Raw genomic sequence first — 12,747 nt, forward strand, 5'->3', positions numbered from 1 at the left:
AAAAAAAAAAAAAAAAAATGGAAGAAATCAACAAATCCCTTAAAAAAAAAAAACCAAGAAAATGCAATCAAACAGGGTAAAGAAATGATTTAAAACATGAAAAGCTAAATAAAGACAATAAGGAAAACACAAACGGAGGTAATTCTGAAAATGTAAAATATAAGAAAATGATCAGGAACTACAAATGCAAGCATAAACAACAGAACACAAGAGATGGAAGAGAGAACCTTAAGCGCTGAAGGCACAATGGAGAAAATAGACTCATTGGTCAAAGTAAACATTAAATCTAACAAAAGCTTAATACACAAAATACCCAGGAAATATGGGACACCATGAAAAAAAGAATGACTGTAATTGATTACTAGGATTCCTATTAATAACATGTGAGGAGCAGCTACACAAGCCTATGTATAATATGATGAATGCCCTAGGATGGCAGGCAAACCTATGTATAGTTAATGCATTAAGAATAGACAAACAAAACCATTTGAGTCGGCCCTTAGACACACATGCAAATTAGCTTTGACAAATAAATTAATTAATAAAAAATATGAGGGCTAAAGGGTTGATTCAGAAGATAAAACCTGGTGCAGCCAAGGCTAAAGACTAGTTGATTCAAAAGACACATATGTTAGAAGGAAACAAATTTTCTATAGTTGTCTTTTGGCTTCCAAAAGCATTGTGGAAACTGTGTGCATGCAAACAGTAGCACTGTTGAACACATGTGTTTACATGAACAAGACAAGTAGTGTGCTTTTGTGTTGCGGGAGCTCCTTCCGCTGGAAGTAATTCTAGAGGACGACGTCCCCTCCCCTAGTAAAGTTTGCCCTTGGGTTTAGGGACATCATTTAGGGGTTGATTATAATTAGTATACGGTTGAGTGTTGGGGGGTTGGGGGAGGAATTTTATAAGCTCAGGGATCATTTGAAAAAAAAGAGGGATAATTAGATGATGGGATAATAGATTGGTACTTGTTGATACTTGTGAGTTATTGTTTTGAGACAAATATATTGGTATCGATTCTTATATATTGATACAAAGTTAAATTATATTGACTATTATATGCATGCATGCTTCTACCTGTTTAAAACATTTTTTATGTATTGATATATACATTGTATTGATATTGTATATTTACCATATTGCAGTGTACATTTCTACCTCTGATTAAGATACTTATATATTGTTTGTGTATTGATATATATTTACCTTATTGCAATGTATATTTGCACATTGTTTATATTTGGAGGTCATTGTCCTCATTTGTTTCACAGTTGTTTATTGTCTTAGTCTTTAAGTTAGATAGGTATTGAGGATTATATAGATCAATAGTATTCTAAGTTTGTCATTTATAATTAGACTAATCAGGTTCTTTAGATACATAGAGATTATACTCAGTATAGATAGATAATTTTCAACCTCTTTAAAGAGCTGTAGAAAATGGCCTTTAATCTAACTCAGAGTTTTGTGGTAGTGAGACACAATTGCTCCTGGCAACACCGATCTATTCCTGAGAGAATGTTGAGCACCAAACACACTCCATCTGGAGCCTTTCTTCTTGGCTGAACTGGCCTTTGGGAAAAGAAATGCCCACACCTCAACCACTGACAGAGATACAGAACGTGCATCAATGGATAAAACAGGAATGTCGTATCCTGCCAAGACAGGGTAAGATAGTTTTGAAAAGTTGCTTGCCTTTGAAAATGGTATGTCAGTTATGTTAGGCCTTAGCCAAAGTTGGTTGCTTCAATGCTGCAAACGTGACCTTGGGTGATTGCCCAGGTAGCTAGTTGTCTCTGTGATTTGTTGCATGTTTTGGAAGTTGTTTGATTGCACTTCCTAATTACTCAGGTAACATTATTTCCCTTCTCAGATCTTTGATGTGGTTGAAGACTATATAAATGTAGTTACTTTTCACTCATGACTTGGCCAAGCTATTTATTATGTCAGACTTAAGCTAGTTAGAATAGGATATTTGTACTTATTGTATATAATTTCATAGTAGGTTTAGAACTCTCATACTTAAACAAAAGGGGGAGGTGTTGAGGGAGCTCCTTCCACTCCTTCAGCCAATAGCCGCTGAGATACCAGCCCATTGGGGTGTGGTCTCTCTCCCTTTAAAAAAAAGCGGCTACTTGCCTCTCCTCTCTTTTTTTTGCTTCCTGCTCCACTTCTGGTGACTAGACTCCCTTCCTGATTGTGCAGAGGGCTGTTGTCTGGGATGGTGATCTGTAAGTTTTTTCCCCTTTAAATAAATAACCATTCTATTAATCATAATTCCAAACTGGTGTGGGATTGTTTGTGATTTACGCCTTCACTTTTGTTCTTTCATTGCCCTAATGATAGGATACATTCTGGTATCTATTGACATTACTCCTAGATGACATTTGTCTGCTCCACTAATTTACACTCAATCATTCCTACTAACCCTCTTAACTATAATGGCTCTTCTGAATCTAAGATTTCAATCGGCCCATGTAAGTTCCAAAATTCAACCTGGTCTCTAGCAACAAAAATCAGTCATATTAATGAATGAACTCATAGACCTTTTCACTTCTCACTATTCCTAATCATTAACTTTTCTTTTTAATTTGCATGAGTATTCACTTATGGTGCAATGTGTGTATAGGGTGCAATGTTCATGAGCATGCAAGAAGACAATTTTGGATGCCATTCCTCAGATGTCAACCTGAGATTTGGTTTAGGAAGATCAAAGTGTATGATACATGGAGCAGATCCTATCCACATCCAAAGCATCTGTCTCTGTTACCTCTGAACAAAATCATCAACTTGGTTAAAAAACATAACACTTGGTTAAAAGTCAAAATACTAGATGTTTTCATAACCAAATATTACAAAGTCTTGGGAAGAGGATCAAATTACATGAAAAGAATAATGGCAAAAGATGAACTAATTGTAAGGATTTATATATTTACTTAGTTAGTTACTATATTTGATTTTATGATTCACTACATAGCCCAGGCAGACTCTTAACTCATTTTCTTGTGCTGGTTGGCTTTATCTCAACATGACAAAAGTTTGCATGATTTGGAAAGAGGAACTTCACTTACAGGGTGTTTTCCTGATTACAGACTTCTGAGAGAACACCCAACCCACTGTGGAGCTGCACTATTCCTGGGAAGGTGGTACAGCGATGTGTAAGAAAGCAAACCAAACTTTTGATGCCTGTTTCTTTTCTAATAGGAGAAAGACAGAGAACTGGGGTGTAGATTCGGAATAGAAAGGAAGTTGTGAGAGGAACTGAGCGGGGAAATCATAATCAAAATTTACTATATGAAAATATATATCCAATTTAAAAGGAAATAAAAGAATAAAGTAAGAAAACTGAAGAAGCCCGGAAGAAAAAGCAAGTAATCGCTATTACTCCAGGGTCTCTAATTCAGTTCCTGACTGATCTGCCTGCATGAAGGACTATGAACTGGGTCTTTAAGTCAAGTAAACCCTTTCCTCTGCCCAAGAACTAACCAACACAGCATCCCATGAAGTGGAGATGAGGAAAGAAAAAAAGACACAGGAACAGAAGTGGAGGAATTAAGAAGTGAATATGTTCAAGATACATTATATTTATGTATGAAATCCTAAAATTAAGAAAGGGTGGCTACTGCAGGGCTAACAAACCAAAACAGTCAATAACCCTGAAATTCTCGTCATGATTTTGGTGAGTTATGTGCCTAGGTAGAAGAAAAGCAACTACAACATGACATATGATCCTAGCACCTATAAATGAAAGGAATGATTCTTAAACCCAGAAAACAGTTTTAAAAGTTGCACAGAAAAGTACTAGAAATGTGACAGTGGGTTGATTTTTCAGAAGTAGGCATTAGTAGAAAATTCAAAACAGAAATGGAAAACCATAAACACATGACAGGTGGAGATTTATTTGTTTGGGGACGCCAAGCATTCAATTTCCAAGGCCCCATTTGGACCTAACAACCATTTTGCCGGATGTGCTGGAGCGGACTTAGGTCACATGGTTGGGCATAGACTTTAAAATGGGCACTTACAGTTCAAAACCAGATTCGCTTTTGCCCCTGTAATGACTCTTACAAAAATCTTTTTAAATTGAGCCTGTGCTAAATCAATCTGTCTCAAATGGCTAATTTCCTTATGTACTAAGTCTTGAGCTTAACATCCTCCAGGACCTAAAAAAAATGTTTGTCGCCGTAAGGACAAGTGGACAGAGCTTAGATATGTGCATGGTTTTTGGTCTCTGTGCTCCCCCCACCCCCACCCCAGTAGCCAGTGTATCACAGCATCATGCTGCCAGAGGCACTGGCTCCTCCCCCACTCCCTCAAGTCCACACTACCCAACTTCCTCCTGTGGAGCAACATTCTTTCCCCTCCCTTCCCAATTTGGAGGTTCAAAGTCCACTTCCACCTCCCCCACCTTCCCCTCCCACTACTACCTCATCTCTTCATTCCCTACCCTTGGACCCCCTCTGCACACTGGGCTAGCCCCTCCCAATCCTCTCCATGTTCCCTTTTCTCTTCCAAATCTCTCTCAGATAGAAAAGCTACTAGTTTCCTTTTCTACTAATCTTTCTGCTTACTGATTCTATCTCTTAGTAAGTTTTTAATGCCTGAGAGAAATAAGCTGAGTCTTCCTGACAGACAAAGCTACAACAATCTACAGACCCAGGCCTTAGCAACTGCCTAAGGTCACAGGAATGGGGAACAAGGGAAGCCAACCACAAAACTCTACCCTGAAAGAGCCCAGCCTAAGTCAACCTCACAGACAAACTGTTTCAAGTGTGGCCTAAATGGCACTGCATTATGCCTCCTCCGAGGTTGTGCCTTATCTGCCAGCAACCTAGACACTGAAAACCACAATGCCCCCGTGTGGGCTTGTCCTCTATGCCACACCATGGAGGTCCAGCCTCACCAACAGCAGCAAGTGAAACTGTGCCAGCCTTCAAACTTCTTAGCCTTGCAGAGGATTGACGCTGCCCAGACTTGGTTTACCCATAACCCTATCCAAGCCTAAGGTAAAGCTGCAGGTAGCGGGTAAGTCCATTACTTTTATTCTCACTCGGGCCTTAAGTTTCCCTCACCAATTTCAGCTATGGGGATAGACAGTACCCATTCCTCCCCCACTTAAAACATTGCCACTGCCCTGCATTGTTGCAGGACAATTTTTCACTCATTCTTAGTGATACCTGCTTGCCCAGCACCTTTACTGGGTGGAGAAATCATTAGCCATTTCCCCAAAGCTTTGTTCCTCTTCTTGGAGCCCATTTTTGACCCCACCTATCTCTGAGATTCTATTTTTACAGGTTCACTCCTCCTACCAGATGTGTGCCCAGGCCAACCCACAAGGGGCTCTCTACATATGTCAGTCTCTACACCAGCCTCATGGACACCAACTGGGCAAAGATTGGCAGGTTGATTTCACTCATATGCCTACTCAAAAACTCCATTTATCTCTTAACACTTGTGGACGCTTTTACAGAATGGATAAAAGCGTTTCTGGTCTCCAGGGAAACAGCAGATGTGGTGGCTCAGAGTCATGGAGCTCGCATCAGAAGTTCTCAACATCTCCTCGACAATGGGACTCATCAAACAACAACTAACCAAGCTCTCCATTGAACTCAGGTTATCTTGGCCCTCCCTTCTCCCTGACTTGCCTCAGGGCTACACCACATTCCCCTATGGGCTGAGCCCTTTTTAGCTGCTTTATGGCAGGCCCTTTCTCCTTAACCATCACCTCCCAGTTCAAACTCCTCCACTGGCAGGGTACCTGTCCTACCTCTCCCTTTTAAGTTCCCTTCCCTGTTCACACATTGTCTCCCTGCCCCCACACCAGTGGACCCTAATGCCCCTAAACCTGCCCCACTCTCCCCAGGGGACAGAGTACTCCTCAAACAGTTAACTCCTAAGTCTCTCAAATCTCGATGGACAGGACCTCACATGGTAATCCTCACCAACCCCTCGCCTGCCAAGCTCTTGGGACACCCATGCTGGTACCATCTCTCGAGCCTCAAGCAGGTGCCTACTCAAGACACTTGGTCTGTCCATCAGACAGGCCCTTCTACCCTCCAGTTTTCCAAGATGCCACAATAAAGGGCCTACCTTGCTCCTCATTCTGGCACACTCATCTTTGATGATAACAATTTTTCCCTAGACACCTGCCTTCTCACCTCCCCCAAGGAAAAGATGCCTGATGTCTCCGGGATGACAGTACATGGGATGCCTTTCCAGCCACACCTCTTGCAGGAACATGGACACCTAGCTCTCCCCTTCCCATGTTGCCCTGTGCCTGCAGGAAGTACCCAGATTTGAATGTATGCCCTTTTTTTCTCAAAGAGAGCATAAATGTTTGTCATAATTATCACTTCAATTTTCTGTCATCCCTATATCCAAAGAGAGTTGGGAGTGTAGGCCCCAACCCCTCGCATCTATTTCAGCCTCCCGGCTTTAGAGTCTGGACTTCAAATCCCAGCAGGTCAGCTTCTGACCCCTCCCATGGGGGGGGGGGGTCAGGACTATTCCCACAGAGTATTTAAACGAACTCCCAAAAGAGGAACTGGTGGTCTCTTTTCCTTCCTCCCTGTGGTCGCATTCGCAGCCCCTCAGAGCCACCTGAGAGCACAGAAATATCCCATTAAAAACCTGGATATTTCTTAGTTTGGCTTGTTTTATTTGGCTTGATTGGGAATTTGCATCAGTAGAGAGCTCACGTTAGGAAATATTCCTAACAGTATAAACAGAGGAAAACTCTAAAAAGTATGATGCTTGAATAGAAAATTTGCTAAGAAAAAAAGTGGGTCAAGAGTAACTATATAATGACTTGGGCTATAAGCATAAAAAGACAATAGCATGAAATAAACACCAGGATTGCATATGTAGTTTTATTCAGATAAATTAGAGATTAGCACACTCTTGAATTCTGGCTATGCTTAATCTCTTCTCACCGCATTCTTAACCTAGGGCCCCTAAATTAACAACAAACACCAAACTGATCCTAAAAGCCAAGCTAGCTAAGCAAGCAGGTCTAGTTGTGTGACAAAAGAAGGCACTGAATATCCCTTCAAGGAGCACAACCTGTTCTCAGTGGCCTACGAGAACAAACTCTGGGAGTGCAGAAAAACTTTTGTTTCTTAATTTGCATTTGTCTGGTGTGGCCAGCCTCAAGTCAGAACCAGGGCATGCAAAAATAAAAAATAAAATCCACGAAAGCAGCAAAAACTAAACTTCTCTGCCAAATGGGATTGCCCAGAAGGGAACTGAGTGATGGGTGGACTTGTTAAGTTCTAGCTGTCACTGCCTTACATTCTTTAGTGGCCATCAGCAGTTGGGATCTTTCAGGTACATTGTTACTGTTGTAGAAAAGAAATAATAGCTTCACTTACACACACATCATGTCTCCATACGTTCATAGGACTCAAAAATGTATCTTTAATTTATCTAATCTGAACTGCAAAACCCTTACAACTGCAGAATAGGAAATGTCCATCCCAATGACTGTCTCCTTGTAAGCTACATTTGTTAGCATATTTCACATTTGCTGCAATACACAATCACTAATTTAGACATCACTGTGCATACACCTGTAATCCCAGCTCTTGGGAGTTAGCAAGATTACACAAGTGTGAGACCAGCTGGGTCTACAAAGACGAACTCCAAGAAAGCTACCCAGCAAAACCAGCCCAAATATATCAAATAACTTGTTAAGTAAAATTTTAAAGGCAGGGCAAATGTCATTTAGCTAGAGATTTTCTTAGACTTTGTAACAAAAAGAAAGACACTTCCTTACATGCAGTCTCAAGACTATGCACAAGAAAAGTCTGTGTCTTTAATCAAAGCTAGGATATATGAAACAAAACACCTTAAAAACTAAGAAGAAAAATCCTCTAATAACACAATTGCCCTACTGTGAGAAAACCTATAGATGAACTGAAAACTAATACAAAAGATTTATTGAGCAATCTAATTATGGAAATAATACCAAAGAAAAATTATTTTCAAATATCAAACAAGTCAAATTATATGAAGCATAATTTGCCGTGGGGCTGTCACGGGCAGAGGAGTGGGCAACACTTGTGACCTCCAATTTGTTTGAGTCAAACAAGTATTTCTAGGAAAGAGAACAGCTCAGAGGTAGATGAACTGCCTAGGCTGAGCCCTGCCTGGGTTTTACTCCAAGATGAAATTGTCTAGAATAATGGGGAATCTAAGATAGGTTAAAAAAAAAAAATCCATTCAGGATAGTAAGAGCATGCCTAAGAATTTGAGTCCTTTTCATCAAGAAAAATCACATTTGAGGATACCAGTTCTTGAGACAGTGATATTACAAGTTCACAGTCACCCATGCCAGGCTGGCAGAGCCTCACCCTACCGAGGGAATCCAAAGTGAACAAATCACAGTAGCAAAGGGCACTACACAAGTCACCACAGGGACCAACAGAACCTCAGTCTGGCTCATGGTCCATGCCATGTACAAGCAACCTTGACAGCTCAGCTAATTTTTATTTCCTGGTCTGGTGACAGTGGCCCCTACATTTGCCATGCTATGGTTGTGGTCTTGCTTACAGCTCCCTACAGCAGACAATAGGAGAATCCTGGAAAGAACCTGTAAGATAGCTCCCACTGGTGCTCTTCATTGCTAAGCTTTTTCAGAGTGCCTAGCCAGAGTCCTTAGCTAGCGCCACCCAGCAGGGCTTCGGGACATTTGCAGTTTCCATACTGGGTAAGCAGAGAAAAAACTACTCAGAGAGCAAAAACCCTCTCAGGTTTGTCCTTCCATACAAAGGTCAGAGAGAACCCAAATCTGGGAATTTTGTTGTTTCATAAAATCTACCATTCTCCCAGATCATTTTCTGCTCCTCTTCCAAGGCACAGGGTCTTATGTATGCACATTCAGTTACACACTCGATGTCCAGTGTGGTCAACCCTTTACTTCATAGCTGTGAGGTCCTGAAACCAAATACAAGTCACATTCAAACAGTAACTGTTGTTAAAAAAAAAAAAAAAAAAAGAAGAAGAAGCCATGGATTAGAACACAATGAAGGGTCTTTGGGAGGGCTTGGAGGCAGAAAAGAGACATGGAAAAAATGTAATTATAATTCCAAATAATTCTGTTAGAAGGATAAAACAGGCTTATGGCCATGTACTCTAGAGACTAGGGAGCTGTATTAGAGCCTACCAAGCACTACTCACATCCTTTCTCTCAGGGTATATATACATCTTACACCTGAACAACACAGTCATAATAATCGGGGCCACAACATTTTATCTGGTTCTTCTATTTTGGTTGAACTGGTGTAATTACAGTAATTGGTTTTATGAAAATTCAATTCTTTATCCAGATTCTTGATCGTCTATCTGTGAACCCAAGAAATGCCAGTGAGAACATGTATTGATCATCAAAAATCGATTATATCACTACTCATTGCTAATGTCAACTACTGTCAAAGCAGGAAAATTCTCACCCTCCTTAAGGCCCACCCCTTTCTCCACTGTGACTACACCTACTTTACAGTTTGTCAGTGAACTCAATTCAAACATAGGTTCCACTTCATTTGCAAATTCACAATGAAATCTAGAGAATTTGGAGGATGCTCACTCACTGGTCAATCTTCCTTCCCAAAGACAAGTCAAGGACAGCTGAGAAGGAGCTGTAGGACTGTCTTCCCAGCCCTGGGCAGCAGAGGCGGCATTAGGTGTTCAAAGCGATTCTGACTTATATAGTGTGAAGCTAGCCTGAGCTACAGGAGAAATTGATTTAAACAAGTAGTTCTCAACCTTCCGCATGCTGTGACCCTGTAATACAGTTCCTCACGATGTAGTGACCCTCCAACCATAAAACTATTTTCAATGCTACTTCATAACTATATCTTTGCTACTGTTAAGAATTATAATATACAAATCTGTGTTTACCGATGGTGTTAGGCTAGTCCTGTAATAAAGTCATTTGGTCCCCAAAAAGGGAAACATGACCCCAAGTTTGAGAAACACTGCTCTAAACTGATGCAAGTAAACATATAAATAAATAAACAGCACTTAAGAAGAAATAGAATGAAACCCTTAAACTTTGAAATATTGGAAAATAGGAAAAGAGACCAGTGATGCATTTTAAAAAAAATGAATTTTAAAAATGATACAAATAATTGCTATCTTAAAATAATAAAAATAATTGGAAAAAAACACTTAGTTCTACTGACTTTGAAATGCAGTAGGCACTACACTGGTAGAGGGAATGCCATTCATAAAAGAGTGTGTACGACTCTGTCCCATGTACATGTTAGCCACTGAGTAACACATGGAGTTACAGCCAAAGGCCTGTGTCTCAAAACTCTCAGCTGACTTAGCTGGGTCAACCAGAATTGCACACATCTGAATTGGAGATTTGCTAATTAGAAACTGAATACTTAGTAGTTCAAGCCAACCTCCCTAAAATGTACACCCACCAATTCTGTCTTCAGTCACATGGAAGGAATTAATACATCAAGAAAATTACAGAGAAAGTCACTCACCATGCCCCAGCAGTCCCTCATTGTAATGGAGACCCCTGCAGCTCACAGCCTTCAACTTCAGTCAGTGATCTTGCTGCTGTCTAGTCTGTTTCCCCTACAGTGTGGACAGTACACTGTTCCTCCTCTTCTGGTCCGGAGGGAGAAACTTTGCTCCACACACAAACCCTTTCCCTGTTCTGCAACAGGCAGTCCACTCTGTGTCTCAAACTGGTAAACTTAGTACTCTTGTGCTGCAGGTGTGTATTGCCAGCTTTCCTGTGGTTAGTCAGAAGCATAACAAGGACAATGCCCTGCGTGGTCAGATGGTGTCCAAGTCCACCTCAAGCAACATAGAAGACCTTGACTCAAAAGTGCTTTCCATCGGTGGGGAAGAGACAGAAATCTTTAATTAATTAATTAATTAAAAAAGTGCTTTCCAAGAAGATTAGATGCCGCTGTTCTAGAATTACTGTACATTTCTGTCACACTAGGACTTTATGTTAGTTGTGACCCTTGAGCAGCATTTAGAGGCTGTTTTTATTTTTATTTTCTTTGTTCAAAACAGAGTTTCTCTGTGTAGCCTTGGCTGTTCTGGAACTCACTCTGTACACCAGGCTGGCCTTGACCTCATAAAGATCCACCAGCTTCTGCCTCAAGAGTGCTGGGATGACAGGTGTGGTGCTTTTTATGGAGGGTTGCTTTTTATGGAGGGATGGGCCTTTCAGCTAGTAAATCAGGCTTGGTCTCCTTTGGGAATGTAGCTGCTTAATCCTGGGGAACAAACATTTAAATCTTATCATACTAACTGCAACAGGCTTGGTTAGCTGCTGCTTATTTTGTGAGTAATTGGAATGCAGTACTCCTTTACCGAAGTTCTACCTCGTGACTCGATACCTCCTAAGAACTGGTAAGTCCTTACACCATCAATTCTACTCTTCTACATCACAGGTTAGCAGTAGAGTGCTACTCTACAATGGAGACACCATTTTACAAGCTCCATAAAATTAACTCCCGATCGATCCTAAACGTAAAAGTTAAATGTTAAAACTGTCGAACTTATGGAACATATTAGAGAGACCAGCACTCTCTGATTCTGGCAAATCTGTGTTCCCTAGCAACAACACAAGCACTAAGGGCGCCGGCATTTCACAGTGATGTCAACAACAAGGATATTTCAAACAACAGTCCCAATCCAATGCTCTGCACAGACGCAGCCGGCATAGTGAAGAGACTGCCAGAGAGACCCAGCAAATTGCAGAGAATACACAGGACTGCTCGGGACCACACAGGAAAATGCAGAACCACACCGGGGCATGCTGGACCAGCAGGACTATGCCGGACCATGCCAGACCAGGCAGGAACATGTCCATCTCTAAGTTTGGCCACTGGCTCCCACCCAGGCAGGGGAGGAACCGCCACATTCACTCCCTTCGCTCAACAGACCGCTCCTCCTAGTCTGGGGATAGCAGCCCCAAGCTCACCGTGTCGTGTTTTTCTTGGTCGCCCATACTCTTTGTTCAGCTCCCGGCATCCGGAACCTGGGCACAGAACAAGCAACACAGCATAGGAAATTACTGGAGTCAGCTTCACTTCCAAGCCAAGCCTGAAGCTGGCTACCGGAAAGATCCCGCACGACTTCTGACTGTCAGCTCGCTTGGAGAGCCTGATTGGCTAGTGAAGCTTGAGTGACAAGAGCACCGCCCATAGAGTTACACTGTGCTTAAAGACACAGCACAATGATTCTTGACCTGGCCTCCATCCTAGAGTAAGACCTTTCCTACAGTAGCAGATATATGCATTTCAATAGCACTTGCCCCTGTCAACAACTGTAGATCCTGCTGTCTTCCAGCTCTCCTTAGGCACTTCCCCTTCTTTGTACTGGGCACAAATTGTGCAACCACTATACTATGTGGGCTGGAGTGATTCCCTGTCACACGGGTGGAAGGGTGTCCAGAATATTTAACACCTAAAGAGAGATTTAAGGACACAAAAGGAGCGCTTTGTTATTATGTGGCTTTCCAATGAGGTTAGGTGAACTGATGGTACTTTTTACCTGGTTGATCCTAAGCAGGGTCAGCTAACAAATCCATTTCTGAACATGATCACAGTGTTAAAGTAAAGACATTTTGAGCCTATAATTAGTGATCCTAGAGAAGCCAAATAAGAAGGAGAACCCAAAGAAAAACATATAGGCATCCTCCTGAATATTAACATTCATCAGGCGATGAAAGGAGACAGAGACAGAGACCCACATTGGAGCACCGGACAGAAACCT

General features: G+C 41.5%; 1 protein-coding gene across 1 annotated transcript in view; it reads right to left on the reverse strand.

The window, feature by feature from the left end:
- Positions 1-12,078, reverse strand: part of LOC126487388 (zinc finger protein 431-like) — a 39,395-nt gene extending 27,317 nt beyond the window's left edge. The window contains exon 1 of the mRNA XM_050120128.1: positions 11,954-12,078. Coding sequence (XP_049976085.1) covers positions 11,954-11,980 — 27 coding nt within the window. The 5' untranslated portion in view covers positions 11,981-12,078. The remainder of the gene's footprint in view (positions 1-11,953) is intronic.
- Between the last annotated feature and the right edge of the window lie 669 nt (positions 12,079-12,747).

The sequence above is a fragment of the Alexandromys fortis genome, unplaced genomic scaffold, assembly GCF_014885135.2.
Source record: "Alexandromys fortis isolate MF-2015 unplaced genomic scaffold, M_Fortis_MF-2015_v1.1 scaffold_141, whole genome shotgun sequence".
NCBI lineage: Eukaryota > Metazoa > Chordata > Mammalia > Rodentia > Cricetidae > Alexandromys > Alexandromys fortis.